At 36.7% G+C, this 22,722-nt stretch overlaps 1 protein-coding gene across 3 annotated transcripts in view; it reads left to right on the top strand.

The window, feature by feature from the left end:
• The first annotated feature begins 4,619 nt into the window (after positions 1 to 4,619).
• Positions 4,620 to 22,722, top strand: part of ANGPT1 (angiopoietin 1) — a 258,861-nt gene continuing 240,758 nt past the window's right edge. For 2 of the 3 annotated variants that reach the window (XM_008065155.1, XM_008065156.2), the window contains exon 1: positions 4,620 to 5,421. In XM_008065155.1, coding sequence (XP_008063346.1) covers positions 5,125 to 5,421 — 297 coding nt within the window. In that variant the 5' untranslated portion in view covers positions 4,620 to 5,124. The remainder of the gene's footprint in view (positions 5,422 to 22,722) is intronic. The other variant, XM_021716105.1, reaches the window with a different exon arrangement.

Raw genomic sequence — 22,722 nt, 5'->3', positions numbered from 1 at the left:
CTCGTGGCCACACAGCCACAACTCTTCTCTCTCTTTGATCCTTCTCCCACAGAACCTCTAAGCCTCTCTACCTCCAGTCCCCCATTTCCAGATCTCTCTCTGAGACTCTTAATTCCCTCCCTCCTTTCCTAGGTAGAACAAATTAATTCTGTCTCAACTGTTTCCAAATTGCATAGCTATAGTTAAAAACTAAGCAAGCAGGATACCCACCAATTACCAGGGATTTCTCTCATAGAAAAGCAAAGGAATAGTTAAACAATAATTTTTATTTTTCTTATGTACCTAAATGCCCTCACCTCACTTGCTGCAGTGTCTCTAGCTCTTTGCAAAATCCTCCCTGTTAGTCTGGAAGTTCTCAAGCATGTGCTCATGAAGTGCTGTCAGTTATCAGGTGATATCCTCCTTCTTCTTTGTGTGTGTGTGTGTGTGTGTGTGTGTGTGTGTGTGTGTGTGTGTGTTTGTGTGTGTTGTTTTAGCCTTCTGTGTTATTTCCATCTGTTTTGGATACCTTTCTGTCCTACATAGCTGAGTGAAGGGGTCCTGGATCTGCTTCCAGGGACTACAGCCAAGTGCCCTCCTTTTAGATAGAGCTGCCACTTCCATAGCCCTCATGATAGTCTTGATCCCCAAAAGTGCCAGAGCAGAGTCGCGTAATATGGTACCCGCAATATACTGAAACACATTGGGTTCATTATAGAGATAGCAGAATACTTTCCCATTCCTTTTGCTCTTATAAGTAGTTGTATGAATACCAGAGGAATACTTTTTTGTCTCATTGCCTGATGGAGTTTTTGAGAAATAAACTTTATTTTATTTTGTAGACTTTAATTTTATTTTAGAGCAGGGATGATAATCAAGATATCTGACAGGCAATGTGACATAAGACTGATCATTTATGTTTCTAAAGTTTAACCTGATCAATCAGACTTGCTGTTGGTAAGCAGACAAGACAACCATACTGATACATCCTGGTTTAGTATTAGCCCTGTTCTGGAAGATTATAACGTAAATCTATGAATAGGTGGCAGGAGGAGGAAACCAATCTTAGTTATAGTTGCCTTGTTGTTCCTGTCCCTTAAATTCTAAGAAATGTTTTCTCTGTGTCTCCTAACACTGAACCATTGTTGTAAGCAATATCGATCAGGAGGATGTGAGCACGAGTCTCGGATTTAGACAAATTTAGGATCGAATTCCTGCTCTGCCACTTAAAGATCATAGGTCTTGGGCAAGTAACCTCTATGTGCCCCAGTTTTCCCATCTACAAAATGGAAATAATAATATATAGTACATAGTATTATATAATATATAACATAATTATGGGGTTCTGTAAACATTAAATGAGAAATGGTTTGTTAAGAGTTAGATAATACTATGTAGTATTATTGTACTTTGTCCTTGTGTCTAATTTATTCTTTCGAATAAGTTTGGCTTTATGCTTAGTTCCTTATGCTTACAGATTCTAGGCAAACTCACCCCAAAAATACAATGACTGTGGTCAGTCATGTAGTAGCCAGATAGAGAATCAGGAAGTTGCACCAATTAACTAATTAATTAGTTCATTCACTCATTTGCTTATTCTTTCTTCCATTCCTTCAAAGTGAGTAGTAAATGCTGCGGAATAGATGAAAGAGAGGGGATCACGTTAGGAGTCCACAGCTTAAGGGAAAGACAGAAAAAAAGCAATTAGAAAGCAATGATGCTGTTTGGGAGATATGAAGAAAAAGTTATTGAAATTCATAGAGAGAACCACTTATTGGGCCTGGAGAAATCAGGAAAACTTCACCAAAAAGTAACAAAGACTGGTTCTTAGGACAGATTTAAGTTCACTAAGTTCTGGCTTAAATAGATCTTGATCTTATAGGATATTTCTGAACTAGCAGGACATTTACTAGGACTATTTGTAGATATGAGACCAGAACCTTAAACCCTACACTTGCTTACTCCAGAGCTCTAATAATGCAAGTAAAATACAAAGCATTCAAGATTAAGCTACCCCAGAATTCAATGGAATAGAATTATTTAGTTCTTTAGAAAAGTTTAACCTTTTTTGTGCGTGTGGCAGAATTTTTTTTAAGAAAGGCGTATTACTCTCTAGTTTTAGGTCCCCTGAATTGTGCACCATTTCTGAATAATCAGCAACAACCAACAGTGCTGTTATCAGTTAGATTCACAGCCCCGTGATCATATTATCTCTAGTGTGTCAGAATCCTTCACGGTGCCTACTGTCTCCTCAACTTGAGTTCAAAAAACACAGGAGTCAATTCTGCACATCTCTGTGTTTTCTAATTCCTTAAAATTGATCTTCAGACATTTTTTCCCCCAGACTGACACTAGTACTTCCAGTGTTACGGTTCTTGATTGGTTTGTTTTTCTGGAAAATACATAAATCAGTCACTGTTTTTTCCTTTCTCTGCTTCTTTATTCTCTGGGCACCACCCCACCCCAGACATACACACACAGTTTTTCAAATTGCATTCAGTCTTCCCTTTCTTAGTTGTCTACTTTTGCCTCAGGAAATTGAATATTCTTTTTTTTCACTTATTCAGTTTGGAAAAATTTACATGGAGCAAACATAGGTGCAATAGACACACACATGGAGGGATAGATTAATAGCCTGGGCTATTTAAAAACACAGGAGCTCTTTAATAGAGACCTCACCACTCATCCATAAGTTTTCTGCCAATTTCTGCTGTATTTAGTTCTTACCAAAACATTTCTGGGTGTCGGTTTTGGATTCTCTTCTTTCCACGGATAATTTCAAATCAAGCTATGTTAGAAAGTGTTTTTAGACAAACTGTGTTTTGCTAGTACACTTCTTCCCTGTGGCTGTACATGAGTTACCTGTCACTGTGTGTGTGTGTGTGTGTGTGTGTGTGTGTGTGTGTGTGCGCGCGCGCTCGTGTGTGTTTGCGCGTGTGTGCAGAGAAAGGATTAAATCACTATGGAGATGCAAACTGCCTTTTAAAATCCTTTTTCTTCTAGGTACTATCATTTTCTCTGCTTTAGGACTCCAAATCAATGAAATGGAGCCTTTTTGAAGTTGCTTTCACTGCCCCCAGAAGTTTTCAAAGACAGGCTGGCCTGGTGGTTAGAAACAGAGGCTCCCAGTCAGCTTACCTGAGTTCCCGTGCTGGTACCATCATCTGCTAGCTATGTGAATTATGACCCATTTGACTTTCTGTGACTCAGTTTTCCTATTGGTAAAGTGGGGTTGGAGCGATTAAATGAGATAGAGAGCAAGCAGTGTTTAGCCTGACAAATATTAAGCTCTTAATACATGTCATTATGATTGTTGCACAGCAGTGACATGTGAACCAATGGGGAGATACACAACAGTACAATAGAAGGCTAATCAGAAATTTATTATTTGGTGTGAAGGGGACTGATTAATCTTAGCAAGGTTTTCTTCCCCAAGTAAATCACATTCTTTCTGGAATTTGTTTTGACATTGCCTCTAACTTCTCCCTGTATGTCCATCTCTAACCACTACTGACCTTCACCTACTGCCCTGTTCCCATTCCCAGACTCGGGAGATGTCATCTGTGGCTTCTGTTTTCACACCATGACTGCAGTTGAGCTCTATTGCCTAAAATCCCTCCCAGTTTCTGCTGAAAGCGCTAACATAATTCATGTTTTCTGTACACATCTAGTAGAGATCTTAAAGCAGTCCCCTTAATTCTATCATTATCGCCTGTTCTTTGTATTTTATTGGTCCCTTTGTTCAAATGTTTAAATGCTGCATTTGGGCAATCACCTTCTGATAATTTTTCTTTCTTCCTTCACAGAAGCACAGAAATATCTTCTATACAGCTTTTTGCCAGTCAGCCATGGGCAAACCTAATATATGCTGGTTCTCAGATGGTTTGCTATGCAGCCACAGCAGGATTTATGTAGAACTTCCATACCAGTGTTGAAGATAGCCATAGTGACACCAAAGAGGTCCTTGTGGAATATACGATTAGGATGCACCACAGGAATTAATAATTTTCAGGCCACTGTTTTAAATTGTAACCACATTGTTTTTGTAAGGAAGTCACTCAGTTTATATACACAGAACATGAAGGGCTACATTCTGACCAGGGCACCAGGTTTACTTAAGATCCATATCCCAAAAGGTACTTAGATATTTCTATTGAATATGCATATGCTAATTTACTTTGAGTGACACATTGTGTTAATTTTTTTGCTAATATGATCCTCTCTGATAATTTTCTCCAACTCCTAAAACTCTAAGTGAATACAGTGAGAAACTACCATCTCTAAAACTGGTTCTTAACCTATTTTTCCTCAAAGTCAAAAATCAATGTTTTTAAAAAATAAATTTAATAATGATCCGGATTCATCATCTACTATAAAAAAAATAGCTTCATTGGACATCAAGTCACTTTTCTTCTTAGGGCTTCTCAATTAAATAGTAGTAACTCTAAAAACCTACTGCTAGTTTGCTAGATTTTAGTAGGTCAGCAAGCACACCAAAAAGTGTATTAAGGTGGACTGCTCTATTTATTGATTTTCCCTTAATCTGCTAAAAGCTCAAGGCAATTGTCTGCGGAAGGGGCGGGAGGGCCATACATGATCGAGGTCAGGCGCATCTAGCCAATTTGTAAGACGATCCCGCCGCCCTCAGCCCTCAGCAATCCTTAGCATAGGGGCACACTCATGCATTCCTGTCAAGTCATCTTGTGAAAGGCTGCCTGCTTCCAGCTTGGCTTGGATGTGCAACCTTAATAAAACTCACTGAGGTCTGGGAGAAAATAGCAGATCTGCAGCAGATAGGGCAGGGGAAAGGGTCTAGAATATGTACACGCAGCTGACTCAGGCAGGCTCCACGCTGAACGATCACACGGAGAGGAAACAATAAATCTCAGCTCCTATGCAATAAATATCTCAAGTTTTAACGAAGGAAAGTATCATTACAGTGAAATCTAAAAAAAAAAAAAAAATAACCTTTTTGAGCAAGGCTAACAAATGGCTAGTTTTCTATGATTCTTCTTCAAACGCTTTCTTGGAGGGGGAAAAAGTCAAACAAACAAGCAGTTTTACCTGAAATAAAGAACTAGTGTAAAGGTCAGAAGAAAGGAGCGAGTTTTGCGAGAGGCACGGAAGGAGAGCGCTGGCAGTACAATGACAGTTTTCCTTTCCTTTGCTTTCCTCGCTGCCATTCTGACTCACATAGGGTGCAGCAACCAGCGCCGGAGTCCAGAAAACGGTGGGAGAAGATATAACCGGATTCAACATGGGCAGTGTGCCTACACTTTCATTCTTCCAGAACACGACGGGAACTGTCGTGAGAGTGCGACAGACCAGTACAACACGAACGCTCTGCAGAGGGATGCTCCACACGTGGAACCGGATTTCTCTTCCCAGAAACTCCAACATCTGGAGCATGTGATGGAAAATTATACTCAGTGGCTGCAAAAAGTAAGTGTTTGCTTTCAGTTTCTAATCGCACGGAGCCCTTTCCTTTCTTGCACTGCCACTGACTTAGAGTTCCTTAGGGAGGCATTTGAGTGTGTTTACCTTTTGCTGGGGGGAGGGGGGGGCAGTGTTTGCAAATGCAGGGGGCTCTCTGGGTTTGACTTCCTGGGTTAGCCAGGGGGGATTCAGGCTTGTGCAAACGAATGGATGTGTGTGGTGGGAGCTTGTCTGTGTTTCTAGCACTGGGAAATTTGATGAGATCTCTGGTTTTCTCTTTTGTGAAGTTCAGCTTGGATAGTCTGCCTGTCAAAACCCAACTTTAAAAAAGAAAGCATGCCCTTCTTGAGCAAGTTGGTGTGTGGGGGGACACTGTAATGACAGTAATAATTTAGGATCAAATCGATTTTACACCAGAAATTTTTGTGCAGCTAGGATTGAAAATCACCCGTAAGTCCTTATATTTTAAATTTTAGTAAAATTAACACAAACTGAGAGTAAATACAAATTGGAGAAATTGTGTATGTAAGTAAACGGAACTGTTAATTTCAGCAAGTGGTAGAATAGTAGAGGGCTGAATTCTGTCATATAGTTCTTCTGTCCTTGAGACAAAAAACGTTCAAGAAGAAACACTTTAATGTTGACTGTCAGGTAGGGGTTGTTTGTCCAATACAAGAGGAGAAATTGAGCCAGTGTTGGCTATTCAGGAATATGTGCACCTGCAGATTTGGGCTGATCATGACATGTAGTAGGCTATGTAGTATTCAAGTACTATTCTCGGGGTATTGTAAATTCAGAGACAGTACCTGGGGAAACTAAGTATCCCCGCCCTTGATGAATGTCAGCGCTATTTATAGACATCAAATTGAACAGTTTATTCATTTATTTATCTGTAAATGATTTAAAAGTTTCCACTGAAGATATGCCTATTAAATTATGAAGACACTTCTGCAGTGTCTTTTGCTTTGTATAACTGTGTAACGGGTAAACAGCAGATAATAAGTAATTAACGGACTGTGCTACAGGAAGGGAGGCAATGTGCCCATTTGTGAAAAGCTTCTCTTCCTGGACATTTGCTAATAGATTCACGTGGTGCATATAGATAGGAACACAATCAAACTTCCTTAAGTTAGTCTGTTAAATGAGCAAACCCTTTAAGTAGATAAGAGATAGGGAAAGGACAAATGCTGCTTTTTTTGTTCCTGTGTGGTCACAATCACTTGGATCGCTGCCTGCTGAATCATGCCAAGTAATGGTGATTCTACTTTTGTCCACTAGGGACTGAACTAAGATCACTGTTATTTCATGGTACATGCTAGCTGGAACTTAGTAGTTCTACAGTTTCCAAATCTGGAATTGTAGTCAGTCTTACTATTATGGATTACAGGTCTATAATAGGTCACCAGTAGGTAGGCAGAAGACTAGAAAGCAAACAGAACTCTACAGGGTTTTTTGTTTGTTTTTTGCTTAAATTTTAGGTTCTACTTACAAGGATAGTTTATAATTTGAATATTTGGATTTTTTTCTTTGGCAAAACTTCTTTCCATGTAAACAAATTAATTTAGTTGAATAGTTTGTCAGTATTCTCAATTTACTATCCATATCGTTTTTAATGAGAATTCGGTCATTATAAATTAGTCTGGAATCTTTGAGGGGAATGAGGAGGGAAATTTAGTTCCTGATTGTCCTGCATGAGCTATTCTACAAAAATGCAATGCTTTGTTTGCTTAAAACATGCAATCTAAATAGTAATTCAAACATAGTAATGCATATTTTTTGTTGCTATGCAATTTTTCAGCAGTGACAGGGTAAACACAATTCTGCTGGGATTAAATCATACACGTTTCATATGCTAATATATTTTGTGAAATACATTTGATTCTTGTTTGCATTGTTCTTGGTCAATAATTATGGGATAGCTTTCAGGTTATAGCCAAGAATAACTATTATAATGCTCTTTGGTTACAACAACTCTTTTAAGTGTGAAAATCAAGCTGAATATAGACTGAAAATGTCCCTATTGGTATGAGTCAGAGCAGTTTGGCTTGGCTATTGTCGATTTAAATTTGCATATCTTTTGTCATGGTTAATGTGATTGGTTGGAGGATCAAGAAACCAAATAAATGCATTCAGCTGAGATCTTGCTAAAGGCATTCCTAAGTTTCCCATAATTAGAGATTTTCTTCACCCCAAATTCTAAAACTTCATGTGATATATTTAATTCGATAACTGAAATGGAAATCTTTTTTACTGTATCCATTTGGTATGCTTAATACTGGAATTTATATTACTTCTGTTTGATTCTAGTTGCTATAGAAAGAAGCAATGCACTGCAGAAACTGTGTATGGAAGTGAATTTTATTCATCCATTTATTCAGCAAATAATTGATCAAAGCACAGTGATTACCATGCAACTGATGGCATTACTATCAGGAAAGTTTTTGATGCAGAATAAACATGGTGTTTTATCAATGCTACACGAGGCTAGATGATAGTTATGTTAATCTGTTCCCTTCCATGAAGATTAGGAAACTGGAGTCTCAGATATTCTTCACAAGGCTCTGGCTATCACTAGAAGTTTTTTTATGGGACAAACTCTCAAGCTTCATTCCTCAACTTTTCTGGTCTTGCAACTGAACAGGATGAGACACAAGGTACGCAAAAGGACAATTGATTTGCAGGTCACCATAAATATTGGAACTGTTATGGCACTAATATTTTCACATAATGGATTTAATTCAAAGAGATCAATTTTCCATAATAATTTATTGATTCTTATGAGGTCTGTTGATAGCATTATCCTGACTTCTCAGACAGGAAAGAGTGGAATAATAATAAGCCCTCCAAAATAATAATTTTGTTGGGTGAAACACTTGTGCACGTGTTTGGGTCTGACTTTCCTATTAACTAGCTCTTTCATATTTATTAGCAAGCCATACCAAATACCTGAGAGTGACTGGATCCTGGGTAAGTAACAATAAATACAACTTTGCCACTTTCTTGTTATCACTTATTTTTTTATGACAGAAAAATATATGGACTAATGTTTAGCCTACATCCTGTGCTTTTTGAACTTTTTCTGTCTCCTACATTTCAAAAGATCTCAAAAATGTATATTTAGAATACTTAAGTTTACATATATATATAATGTTCTAGAATTTGGGAAATCCTAAAAGTTTGCTTTGCTTTTGCCAAATGATGTCTTTTCTTGGTTGGAAGTTTAAGCAAACAGGTCAAAAACAAGCCTAGTAACAAAACAAGAGCCTATCTACTAAAATATGATTATTAATAAAAATGTAGTTCTGAACTGACATCCAGAATATTTTAAGATATGAAAATGTTTTACTGGTATGCTTGGCTAAGTTTTTCTATAGACAGCATTTTTGTTTAAGGACATCGTCTATTTGTATATTGTATTCTTTGCTTCAGAGAGTTAAGATTTGGGATGCAGCCGGGCTTGTTGGCTCAGCCTGCAATCCCGCGCCTTTGGGAGGCTGAGGTGAGTGGATTGCCTGAGCCTGCGGGTTCGAGACCCACCTGGGCAGCAAGACCTCATCTCTACAATAAATCAAAAAATCAGCCGGGCGTGGTAGCGTGCGCCTATAATTCCGGCTACTTGGAAGGCTGAGGCAGAAGGATCGCCGGAGCCCAGCAGGTCGAGGCTGCGGTGGCCGGGAGCGGCCACTGCACTCCAGTCTGGGCGACAGAGTGAGACTCCAACTCAAAAAAAAAAAAAAAAAAAAAGATTTGGGATGCTATTACTTGAAACACTTTGATAATGATTATTTTTTAAACCCATATATTGCATATGCTAACCCATATTAACATCCACTAGAATATGACCTTCATGAGGCCAGTGACCTTATGTGCTTGTCCACTGTTATATTCCCAGGGCCTAAAACAGTATATGGTATATACATAGCAGATATACAATAAATATTTGTTAAACAAATAATTGAATGCATTGTCTATATATTGCAATCTGCATTTTGCTGTCAACTATTAGCATTTTGTTTGGCATATACATCTGACCTCCTAAATTAATTATAAGTTGTCATATAGGCAAGGACTATATCTATGGTTATTCTTATCATAATATTAATTAAAATGATATTGGGTCCAGAGTAAGTGATTATTAATTACTTAAATAATATTTAGCCAATGATCTAGTATCTCAGAAACTTCTGTAGTCACCTCATTTTATCCTTTTAATTATTCTTGAAAGATCAGCTTTGTTGTCAATTTCTCCAGGAATTCTACCCACACTCCACTTCCCCTCTCAAGCAGAGTTCTCTAATGTTATCACAGTACATTGCCTGTGTCATGTTAGCATTGTACTGCTATGTTGCTGCAGTGGCTATTGTTTTAATTATTTGTTTCTAGGTCTGTTTTTCTTCCTAGACTGTGAGTCTCTCAAGTTCAGCGAATATCTCTCATCTGTCTTTATATTTCTGAACATGTTTATTAAGTGTCTGAATAACATCTCTGTAATCATAATTAAAAATTTAAAAGTCAAGTGCTCAAGTATGTGGCACTGAGTATAAAATAATGCGAATTAAGGGATCTTGTAATCATTTTAAGTTGCCAAAATTTGCTTAAATGTTATCTTTAGGTTACTTGAGGGTCAGCTAGATCTTCTTTGGTTCAAACATTCTTTGTATTTTCATATAAGCACAAGAAATTAGTATTGCCATATCAGTGGGGAACCATTTATTGCATACATTTATAGTATACATTTATTGTATACTATAGTATACATTTATTGTACACTTATATACAATATGGGCACATGTGTATGTAAGTAACTCACTTTTCCCCTGTGTAGTATTGGTTTAGTGACTGGTGCAGCAGAAAGTCAAAGATGACGCTCTTAGGTTTTATTTTCACAAGTGGGGAAATTTCCTAAAAGTGTGAAATGGGTAGACAGTCAATAAGCATATTTTATAATATATTGTCACTACGTGAAGACAATATACATATATAATTTATGAATAGAGATTGGGGAAAATGGCAGTTGCTGAGAAGTGTTAGTAAGAATAATTGTTTTATAAATCAGGTTGTAGAAATGTCCTCAGCAACTTCATTTGAAGAACAGATCCTGATTTTCAAGCCAAGCAGGAGCCCTTTGAATCTGTATTAACTTTTCAGTCAGTCATTAGGTATTATTGTTCATTTGTTACATTTCAGAATCAAAAGATTCAAAGAATGAAAACCTTTCCAACCCAAAAGACTGGGGAGTTGGAGCTATAACAACTTTTGGCAAGCTTTTCCTCCAACTGTCTTCACTAATAGATCTCAGGTTTTAGGACTATGGCAAGTAGGTCGTTTTCTATGGGTAATTACATTTCTTCCTTACCCCTGACTGTACCATTTTACACTGAGCTTTCTTTTAATAGCACTCATCTCATATGAATTATTGGTTTAATGTAATTCAAATGAATAGGAATACCATTTTCTTCTTTAAAATCCTCTTACTGACTGTGTCTCATTACATCAGAATGAAATGTAAATTCCTTACTGTGAGCCCCTATATGATTTGCCCCATACTCCTCACTGGCGTCATCATTTACAACCTTGAACGACATTCCAGACACTCAAATGACATTGGCCTTCTTGTTATTTCTCCAGCACACAAGTTTATTCCTGCCTCAGGGACTTTACAAGCTGTTTACTCAACTCAGAATACTCTTCCCCCATATCTTTGCATGAGTGGCTCCTCTTTATTCGGGTAGTCACGTAGAAGTCTTCTCAGAAAATCTTCTCTGAGCATCATTACTTACCTAACATCTTCCCCATTTTGCTAAGTGACGTCCTGTGGTATTACACTATTTTATTTCTTTATGCATTTACTACTGTGTGACATTATGTTACTTATAGTTTGTCGGATTATTTGTACTGTCTCCCCTACTAAGAATGCAGACTTGGCTAGAGCAAGATTTTTGTCCATCTTACCTCTAGAAGAGTGTATGACACACAGTAGGAACTCCATAAATATTTGTGGGGTAAGTCATTCTATATTCTCATAGACATTATGTTCTATATGTAGACACTGTTCCTGTCTTGTAACCAGTTTTTATTATTTTACTCATATATTCTATTTTTGGTAGCAGACTGACTTTTCTAGTGCAATGCCTAAAACATAGTTGGCAGAGGATACTGGTTTTGTTTTGTTTTTGATGAATAAGGAAATGAATGAAGTCCATGGGCAGATTTGGACCATAATTGAATATATGTGTGAAAATGAGAATTATATTCCATACATTACCCTTTTAACTATGTAATAACAGAACTTGTTATGAATATTCTGTTTTCATCCTATCAAGAGTTAGCAAATCCTTCCTGCCACCTGCGTTTGTAAATAGTTTTATTTGAAAACAACCACACACATTCCTTTATATATTGTCTGTATATTTGTAAATAAAGTCTTATTGGAATAGAGCCACATCCATTCATTTATGTGTTGTCTGTGGCTTCTTTTCTCCTACACAAGCAGAACTGAGGAGTTGCAATAGAGATCAAATGGCCCATAGAGCCTAAAATGTTTAATATCCAGCCCTTTTTGGAAAATGTTTTCTGACCTCTGCTCTATACTGCAAGAGGAATAATATTGGGACCATTGCAAGGTAAATTGTGAGGTTTGCTGTGTGGGAAAAAGATTGCTCTGCAGGAGGCCCAGTAATCTTCAGGTCCATGCCAGTTGGCAGAGAGCCTGACTAAGCCATTTCTTGGCTTGGTGTCTGGACATGCTGTGAGGTGACATTTTAGAGGAGTACAGGCGAGGAAATTTCATGTCTTTTCTTTCTTTTGCCCATTATCATGTGAACAGAGAAACATTCCCAAAGCAGATACACCTGAATGGCAATACGGATCCGTAGCCTCTGGATAAACAAGTCTGGGCTACAGGGTTCTGTGTTTTTATGTGCCTGTTTCATCCTGTTGGTTGTGGCATGAGCCAGAATGCTGACAAAACACTAGAGGAGTTCTATTTTCTTAGAAATGGGATTTCAGCTCAGCCCCTTACAGTCTATTTAGAAACCTCTGGCCCCCCCATCCCATCATTTGTTTTAAATATAAACATTAGAAATGTTCTCACTTGTGTAGATGATGAGAGGGAAGGAGCAGCAAGGGGGTTGCTCAGCTACAAAATACAGGGTTTTATCAACCCCTGTGCTATAATTTGCTAATTAAGGAGGCTTTGTTTTCATTCTGCCACAGCCTTGTCTCTGTGTGGAAACATTTGTAGCCTTTCCCCAGGCCTTGTCTTCTTTCCTCTTCCTCCTCCTCTTTTTCTTCTTCTTCTTCTTCTCCTTCTTTTTTAATACCACAAACTATATTGTGTCATCTGCTTAGATGCTCAACTCTAATTACATCATGAGTCATCCTCTACTTTTGTCCCAATCCCAGATTATCTTTTGCGGTGAAGTTGGGAAATTCCAAATCCCCTTAGGTTTTGGCCCCATGGTCTGAGGGAGGGAGGGCATCTTACTGTTTAAATCTTCTTACAATGTGTACAAAAGATATGGTCCCTCTTTTATTAAAGAGGTTTCTGAAGAATGAGGCACTCCATGGATTATCTTCTCTTTATATTTGGAGGCTATTTGCATGTAGGGTCTATACCTGAATATTTTTCTCTGATTCATGCATGGAAATATTAGAAGTGAGATGATCTGAATTTCTACCTTCAACCAAACGAAAAGGTAATTTTTAACAGAAAAAGTAGTTAATAATTTCATCTATGTGGCATTCAGGACTATAAAGACTTTTTCTTTTGTAAGCAAGCATAAGAAAATGTGGAATGAAATAAATGTTTATACTATGCTGCATGATTATACAGGTCACTTATTGCAAGTCTACATCAGAATGCATTTCCTAAATTTGTGTTGGACTATTGTAAAAGTCTGCAAATTTGCACAGGCATCAAGATGTGTCTGAAGTAAATCAGCAGCTGAAGTGTGAATAAGATGTAAGTGAAGTGTGAAAATCTTGAATCATTAACAATACATATACATATAAGTCACAAAACTCAGTGGCATCAAATAAGTAAACTTACTGTAAATTTAGACAAAATGGCTGGCGATCATATTAAAAGGTAGCATATTTAAAAGTTTATTGACAAGTGTAAATTAAGTTACTAGGAAAGAGTGTGCTTTATTGGTAGTCTTGATTTTGCTTCTGAAAACTAAATGAATTAAATTATACTGCTAGATCCTAAAGATTATTGGAGATTTTCCATTCCCAGGGAACCAATAAATATTTTAAAATTCCAAATTACATTTATTCTCTAAACCTTAAAAGATAGTCCCAGGATATTGTAAAACATTCTAACACTCTTCTTGTCTTCACTATTAATATAGAGCTGACTAGATTAAAGTTCAATAAGTATTTACCATAAGCAGCTCAAGATTTGCTGAATCCAACAGATCTTGATATCCACCTTATCTTAATTGCATAGCTATAAAGGATGGACATTATAACTTTATTATTAACATTTCCAGTCTTTTCATTATTTGCCAGTTTTACTCAGTTTTTAAATAATATAAACAAAGATAAAGATAATAGTTATTCTAATGTTTATTGAATAAATAAATAGGCTTATTGAATATTTAATAACTTCACAGTGCTAATAATAAAGGTTTCATATTTTTGAATAAGTGAACTGTTGAATGTTAAATAATCCTGAGCAAGGGACCCTGATTTTCAAATGAATTACTAGGCAGCAGTGTAATATGATGTTTAGAAGTAAATGGAGGGGTTGCAGGAGAAGTGGAGTGAGCTCCCCATCCATCCCCCTCCTCCCCTCCCTTCTCTCAGAGGTATTCCTCAAGGGACCATCCATGTTCTAAGGAATATAGTTTCAGAATGCAATAAAACTTTCAGATAATCAAATATTAGGAAGGTAAATATACCTTAAACCAAACTACTGGCAGCCAGGAAGAAATATAACACCTGATAGTTTTTTGGCAAACTGATGTAAGAATACTCATATCTGCCTTATAGAGAGCAGTTAAAGAATATCAATGTGTAAATTACAAAAAAAAAAATGCAGGTTGAGGGCCACCCATATTTAACATGAACCAAATTTGTTAAGATAATAGATAACTCTTGATTAATTAGTGGAAGCTGTATCATTTGTCTAACTCCTAAATTACCCAATTGTATTGTATTTTATATGCATCTGTTTTAAATTTAAGAATATGTTGCGTTTGATGATTGCCTAATGCTGTAAGCAATAATATTTACTTCAAACGCAGTCTATTGTTATAAACAGTGAAAGAAAAATGCAGTTTTAAGTAGGTATTTTGATATTTTCTAAATTTTCTTGAAGACTTGTTAGATCTACTCTGCTAAACTTTACTTTTACCTCAAATATGTTGCACTTACCAGGAATAGAAATCTCAGAACTGCTATCTTCTTGTTAGTATTTTAGTGTTTTTAAAGATGCCTGTCCACGTTGTAAAGGTTAACTTGGTTAAAACTAGATAAAATAATCCATGGATCCATTTTCCCAAACACACCCAAGTGGGACATGTCACAATATGCCAAAAAAGGACAATGAAGTAATGGCCACATTGTCACTCGCCATAGCTCTGTGGGCTTGTTTCTCTTCTTCAAGAGATGAATACCGCTCAACTGTTTCATATACTGATGGGGTCAAGGCACCAATATCAGGCTGTACATGAATTTATTATTAACTTTCTTATTGTTTTAGAAATGAAAATTCTCACTTCTGTCTTCCAAATGGCTTACTTTTTTCAAACTCCAATTTTGCCCATTGAGCACTTTAGGACTTCTGAGATTAAAACCAGGAAAGTAAAGGAGGTGAGTCAGCCCTCAGAGCAGCAGGGATGAAAGGATTCAAACGGACCTCTCTCACCTGTCTCTCCTTTTCATTTCTCTTCTCTCTTTCATTATTGTTTGTAATTCTCCTCATACTGCAAAGGAGATGGACAAACGGGAGGGCAAATGAACAGAGATCAGTGACTATCCCTTTATTGAGGCTAGGGAGAGTGATACAGTGAGTGGCCAGCAGACCACAGCAGTGTAAGGAGGACAGCTCCATGAAGGATGACAGTGAGTTCTGGCATGGGCTTTTTTATTTTTATACTTTTTGAGTTGGTGTCTCACTATGTTGCCTAGGCTAGAATTCAGTGACATGATCACAGCTTACTGCAGCCTCAAACCCTTGGGCTCAAGTCATCCTTCCACCTCAGTCTCTAGAGTAACTGGGACTATAGACATGCACCACTTTGCCCGGCTAATTTTCTTACTTATTTTATTTCATTTTATTTTTGTAGAGACAAGGTCTTGCTATGTTGCCCAGGCTGATCTTGAACTCTGGATTTAAGTGATCCTCCTGCCTTGGCTTTTTAAAGTGCTGAGATTGCAGATGTGAACCACTGAATCTGGCCTGTTGTGAGCTCTTAGGATCCTCACAGGAGTCATGAGTTTAACACTGCCATTAACAAAGGACAGCAACCAGTCAACCAGTTACCTAATCAAACACACACTATGTGCAAGGAGGTATTCTGGGTTTACTAGGAAGCTGCAATAAGTTAAATGCTATTGAGAATCCTAAACCCACTGAAATAGAGAGTGATCAAAGCAAAAACATCGTTGTGCCCACTACTTCCTATGGCAAGTTTAAAGATAGTACAACCCAGTGATGAAGTGCATTGTGCCTGTATCAGACTGCCTGGATTTGAATTCTGACAGTACTACTTACTGCTGTGTGACCTTGGGCAACTTCTTTCACTTCTTTGTGTCTCAGTTTCATTATGGGTAAAATTGAGGTAATAATAGTATCTGCATCATAGGGCTGTTAAGTGGTAGGCATAATTCTTTGCTTAAGTTCCATTATATAGGAAGTATTAAATAAACATCAGTTATAATTAGGAGAAGTTCTGAGTAGTGTTTAATTAAATGTTGAGCACGTTTATCAACCATCAGGCCCTTTGGGGAAACTTTACATGTGTTAATTTACTGTCAAAAGCCAATATAAAATAGATTGTATTATAATTGTCTCACATGGCAAATGAGGAAACCGGCACAGAGAGGGCAAGTGACCTGTCCAAGGTTACACAGTAACTAAGTTGCAGGGCTGACAGGCAAGCCTAGGCAGTCTGTCTCTATGGCCAATGCTCTTAATCAACTATGGGATTAGCTACAGCAAAATTTGCCATGTCTCCTCCTGTCAACCCTCAAACTTTAAGTCTATTGTTATTTTTTTTCCTGCAGTTGTCTTTGTGTTTAAACCCTTAATTCTTTCATATCAAATGAGTCGTCCCTTTCTTAAGTTCTGTTTCAGACAGACATTTGTCCCACCCCATGGTTAGACGAGCTGTGGCACTTAGGTTCTGCTGCCGATTCAAATACAATAGTGGAATTCTGTGGACCCTCCCATTGGTCTGTTAACAGACCGTGAAATCCCACGTTTGCAGTCCTACCGTCTACCCTCTTAGAAGCACTATCTCTTGAAGTTATAGAGCTTAACTGAGTCTGGCTAGTTATCGAAAACCGTCTAAAGCACAAAGAAAGGCTTACAATTGCTTTACATGGGGTGAAGCTGCCTATTCTAAATTTCTTCCATTCAATTTAATGACTTCCCTCTTGGATTCATTTGTAGGCAATCCTGCTTGGAAAAGCAAAAGCACATTCTGGAACTTAAAATATTATTTGCATGCACTTTCCTTTGTGGGTCATTCGGAGAGTTGTAAAAATGAGAAGAAAAGCCTTGTTTTCTCAGGCAATGACCTCTTATCTCACTTCCTATTAATTTATCATTGTCCCTGTTAATTAAAATATTTCTGGTATTTTGGGTCAACGCCAAGAACATTGCTACTTGTAGGCAATTGTGATAGCTCTTCCTTTCTTTTTGTCTGATCTTGGAGGCCTGGCCACTCAGATGCCTGGGCTTTGAGGGATGCTGCCTCCATAGCTGAGTATCAACCAGTAGAGATGGGAGACTACAAGCTACTCTAACTTCCCTCTGTTCATTCTTCTCTATACAGACACGAAGAGGAGAGAGAACAAAACAGGGTGGGGACAAAATAGAATTCAGGCATACTTTTCATCTGCCTTTGCATGGTGGGATAGACTAAAACACATGGAAAAACTCAGATAACTCAATGTGTGTCCACTTACTTGACCTGAGCTCTTCATTGAATGCGGAGCACCAGCAGTTGTGGCATGTTGACATTGAAGGTGGGCGATAGATCCTATTAGGATGTATTCATGAATAAATGTGTGCAGTAGTCCTCAAGCTATTTGGGGGCAACTCATTGATCAGTTAAATGGTTTGAAGGATTACAGTGTTAACACTGAATAACAGAGATCTTTTGCCAATATGCAGGAAACTATTAAGTTAGGAAGTTCAATTTTTGTAATTTTAGGGTTTCTTTCTTTATCTCCTCCATATTTCCATCTTCCATCTGTTGTGTATGATACTTTCCATCTGTTTTCCAGAGATAGCTGACAGTAGAGCAACGACATGCTAAAGGAAACTGGGAAGTGGCCTCCCATGTTTCATTGCACAGCTTGTACTTTATGGGCCACGTGATTGTCTCTTCATATAACATAATCACATTTTATGCCAATGAAATTACTCTCGTTTGGAGTGAAAAATCAATTATTTATTGGCAAAGAAAACAATGGATATCAGATGTTCTGTCATACACAGTACAAACATGACTGTTCTGAGAAAGGTATTTAGTAACAGATAGGGTATTAGTAAGTCTACCAAGGTTAACAGTGTCATCATCCAACCAAATAGGTAAGATCATACATTTTTATACATATCTTATCGGTAAGGAAACTGAGGGCCAGAAAAATCAAAAAAAATTTTTTTAAGGATGTGAAATTTGAACCCAGACTGATTAAATCTGAGGCTCTTCACTATTCTTGCCTCTTTCACTTTTCCTTCATAAATTTAAGTAAAATTCTGAATGGTAGGAAGCAGGGAAGTTCAGGTGCAAAGTGCGTTTTATAAGTTTTTGGAGAATGGATCCATAATAAGTAACCTCCCTCAGCAATCAGGATAATATACTATGAGTGTTTATAATTTGCTGTAAGAAGGCTGCTGTTTGGAGAATTGCTTCCTAACTCCATTCCTGTCCCAGGACCAATTTTTTAAAAATTTCACAAATATATCAGAGGTAAATAAATCATTACTATTTTTGCTTGAAAAGATGAATTGCCAAACCAAATTGCCTCAGATAGGATTATCCTGACATGAGCACACAAATAAATATTATATTTTAAACTAGTTTGTCTGCATTTTTGCTTAAAAATACTGCATTGTAGTAGTAGGTTACATATCTTTCAGCCAAAGACCAAATAGGGATAATATATGGTCAGTAAAGAAGATAATTTAACATTTTCAAAGTTAGTAAATTAGAGTTTATAGTTTATAGCATTTGGGGGAAGAGCCATTATTTTTAAAAGACTGTATCCTGTATCCTATATGTGTTTTGGTATTTTTTAAAGTTCTTCAGTACATAAAAGTAATCATTGATCTCAGATTTGTGCTTAGAAAAAAGAACAGAAAATTAATAAGCACTTGTGAAAGTGCTCTTATTGTATCAGTATCTCTTACTGACAGTCAAGATAAACTAATGAACTAAAAAGACCTTGGTTCAAATAAATGACGAAAGCTGACAAAATAAGTGGACATCCCACACTCAACCTTCAATAATGAAATCTCTTTACTGAGAGCTGCATGTATATAGGAGCTAAGAAGTCTTTATGTCAGAGAGCAAACAAAATTTTTATTTTGTGACCATTATGTTTCATATGGGACTAAAGTTTACATACTTTGAGTTCACAAATCAAACTCATGCAATTTACAAGCGAAAAGGTCACTATGGAAATGAATTATCCTGCACATAAATTACCCCTGTATATTATCCTGCTATTTTTGAAATGTCTTTCATTGGATCTAATTTTGAAGATCATGGCCAAAAAGATTTCATAAACAAATAAACTTTATAATATATTTAAAAACTTTTTATTGTTTCAAGTAATTCACCAAGTATTTTGAGAATATCCTCTCTGGTCAAATACAAAATATCTTCTGTGAAAAATGAGATTAGCATATGTTTGTTTCTTCTTGGATTATTGAAGAGGAATTTCAGGTATAAGCCATTGCTTTTGACCTTACATATAGATTTAATAATTTATAACCTAAAGAACTCCCATCCCATGTTTGAGATGTAAAGATATGCAGTTTTTTAACTTTAGCAAAGTGGAAGGAGTACAAATATGATAGGCAAAAAACAGGACTAAAAGGTAAACTATTATAATAGTACCTCCTGTCTTACATGAGAAATTCTCCTCTGTTTGAATGTCTATGAGTCATAAAAGGGATTTCAGTTTTCATCTTGTTCATTACAGCACTCATGTTTAGGGCACTGAGCCATGTTAGAAGTCCATCTACCCTGAGCCACAGTGTTGTAAGACAGTAAAGCCACAACGGAGAGCCATGTATAGGAGCTGTAGTTAGTAAGTCCCCATATTTGTGTCATCCCAGCCTAGACTCTAGTAGATATGTGAGTAAATGGTCCCTCCAACCCTCATCCACTGAGTTGTCTTCAGATTTGGAGTTAAAGCCAGGGGTATCATGGAATAGAAACAACCTATTCCTTGTGTGGAATACCTTAATCATAGAATCTGTGAGTCCAATAAGCACAATCAAATGGTTGTCACAAACCACTAAATTTGGGTGGGAATATAATGGAAAACTTCAGAAAATTTGGGAAAAAAATTGAATTATGAGCTACAAATAAAATATAAATTCTATTTCTCAACACAAGCCTCATCGAGTTCAAAACATTTTTGTAAGTGATGATACCAACCATTTATTCCATCCCTAAATAAATGAGGTTCCTGGGAATTTAATCATATAAATGCAGTCTTTATTATATTATTGACTGAAGGAAAATGGGTATGTTTCACAGAGTTTTTAAGATTATGAGACAAAAAGAAGTCATAAAAAGCCAGTCAAATCAGGACTGTAAGGTGGGAGTCTAATGATTTTCCATTGAAACTCTTGCACAATTACCCTTGTTTGATGAAAGGAATGAGCAGAAGCATTGTCATGGTGTAGAAGGAATCTATGGTAAAGTTTTCCAGGGTATTTTTCTGCTACAACTTTGGTTAACTGTCTCAAAACACTATCATAATAAGCAAATGTTGTCTTTCTTTGGCCTTCCAGAAAATCAACAAGCAAAATGCCTTGAGCATCCCAAAACACTGTTGCCATGACCTTTGTTCTAGACTGTCCACTTTTGCTTTGACTGGACCAATTTCACCTCTTGATAGCAATTGTTTTGATTGTGTTTTGTCTTCACGATTATACTGATAATGCCATGTTTCCTTTCCTGCTACAATTCTTCAAAGAACTGCTTCAGGCTCCTGATTCCACTTTGTTGTTGTTGTTGTTGTTTTTTAATTTTTAATTTTGAAGATGTGGGGTACCATTCAGGGTTAGATATACAAATTTGTTTTATGCAAGTACCCTTATTGACCCCTTATTGATGAGGTGTGGCCTCGCCCCCCAAGCTCCTGGCACTTTCCCACTTGTTTAAAACATCAGTTGAAAACTCTGCTCTTGTCTGAAGCTGATCTGGGTACAAAAGTTTTGGCACCCATTGAGTGGAAAGTTTGCTCAATTCCAATTTTTCAGTCAGAATTGTGTAAGCTTGACCAATTGAGATATCTATGGTATTGCCTATTGTTTGTATTGTTGACTGTCAGTCCTCTTCAATTAGGGCAGGAACAAGATGAATTTTTGTCCTCGAAAATTGAGGTGGATGATCTACCACGCAGGGTTTCATCTTCAATGTTGTCTCCCTCTTTCTTAAAACAAATTATTGATTTGTAAACTGTTGATTTCTTTGGGGCATCATCCCATAAACTTTTCATGAAGCATTTTGATTTAACCATTCTGCCACCCAACCTTCACCATACGTTGGAGGTTTATCCTTTCCTTTATTATAGCAGAATTCATATTACTCTGATAGAGGCTCTATTCAAACTGATGCCTTTTCCTTGTAGTGCCTCAAACTAAATCTTGTTCAGTGATATTATAACAAGTTAGGATGTGTTTATTTTGGTGCAAAAATTTTTTTAAATGCATGCATAGTTCTTTTGTAATATGACTTTTTCATGAACTTTTTGAAGACCACCTTGAATATGAAATCAATGATAGTGACTGGAGCAGTCACCATTTATTTAGGCATACATGCAGGACTTACTGTGGTACATATCACCATGCTAGTCATTGAACAATGCATTAGACATGAAGTTTGCCTTCCCAAAGCTTGCATTCCTATAAGTTTTATGACACTGATACAATGCCGTAAGTCTTGGCTTTCAGTTCAATCCTTACTCTTAAAAGCTAACTACTTTAGTTTTATATAAATTTAATAAGATTCAATAAATATAGCCAGAAGATTGCATATATCTTTGGGCTCCTTTGAGTGAAATTATTGTTCCTATTTTTCCGCCTTCAAAACAGTATTGTTTAAAAGCCTCAGAGACCATCTATAACTTAAATTCCACAATATCAAAATAATGTATTATATATTTTATGTGAGTCTTAATGTTTACCTTGTTTGCAATTATTCTGATCATTTAAAAATTATAAATATCTCAGTGAGTTCAGAATCTAGTCATGAAGTTATTTTATATCTTTATATTACTTAACCTGTCGTGTTTAAGCTGTAAGTTTAAATACAGATGTTTCTGAAAGCTGTTACTGAGCATGGCTGACTGGTGATTTCCCAAATGTAAAATGAGCTAGTGCCATCTGTTCAATTCCCAGTGGTCTGAAATTTCTGCAATAAAATCCATCCCAGATTCTCTGCTTCTTAATTGATGAGCATAAGATCTATACTTGAATGAACCAGGTAAATAGACATTCTTTAAATATATGAGGTGCTTTGCTTATTATATTATATACTAGTTGAAACTTATTGAAAAATATCATAACAGTAAATACAAAGGACATAGATAGTTTCAGATCTTTTGACTCAATAATCCAATTTCTGGGAGTCATTACCAAGGAAATAATTTAACAGAAGGAAAAAGCAATATTTATGAACATATTGTTTGCAGTTATTAGAGTAGAAATATTGGAAACAATATGTATTATTTATTTATTACTTGCTCTGATAACTTGCACACATGATCTCTAATCCAAAAACAAAAGATTCTGGAAGATAAGCATTACCCACAAACTTTGAATGACAAAACCACATACAAATTTCCACAAGCAGTAAATGTCAAAAATGTTAGATACTCCAACCAGGG

Source organism: Carlito syrichta, unplaced genomic scaffold, assembly GCF_000164805.1.
Source record: "Carlito syrichta isolate Samal-C Ts95f unplaced genomic scaffold, Tarsius_syrichta-2.0.1 Scaffold308168, whole genome shotgun sequence".
Taxonomy (NCBI): Eukaryota; Metazoa; Chordata; class Mammalia; order Primates; family Tarsiidae; genus Carlito; species Carlito syrichta.
This window is presented reverse-complemented; position numbering and strand designations above follow the sequence as displayed.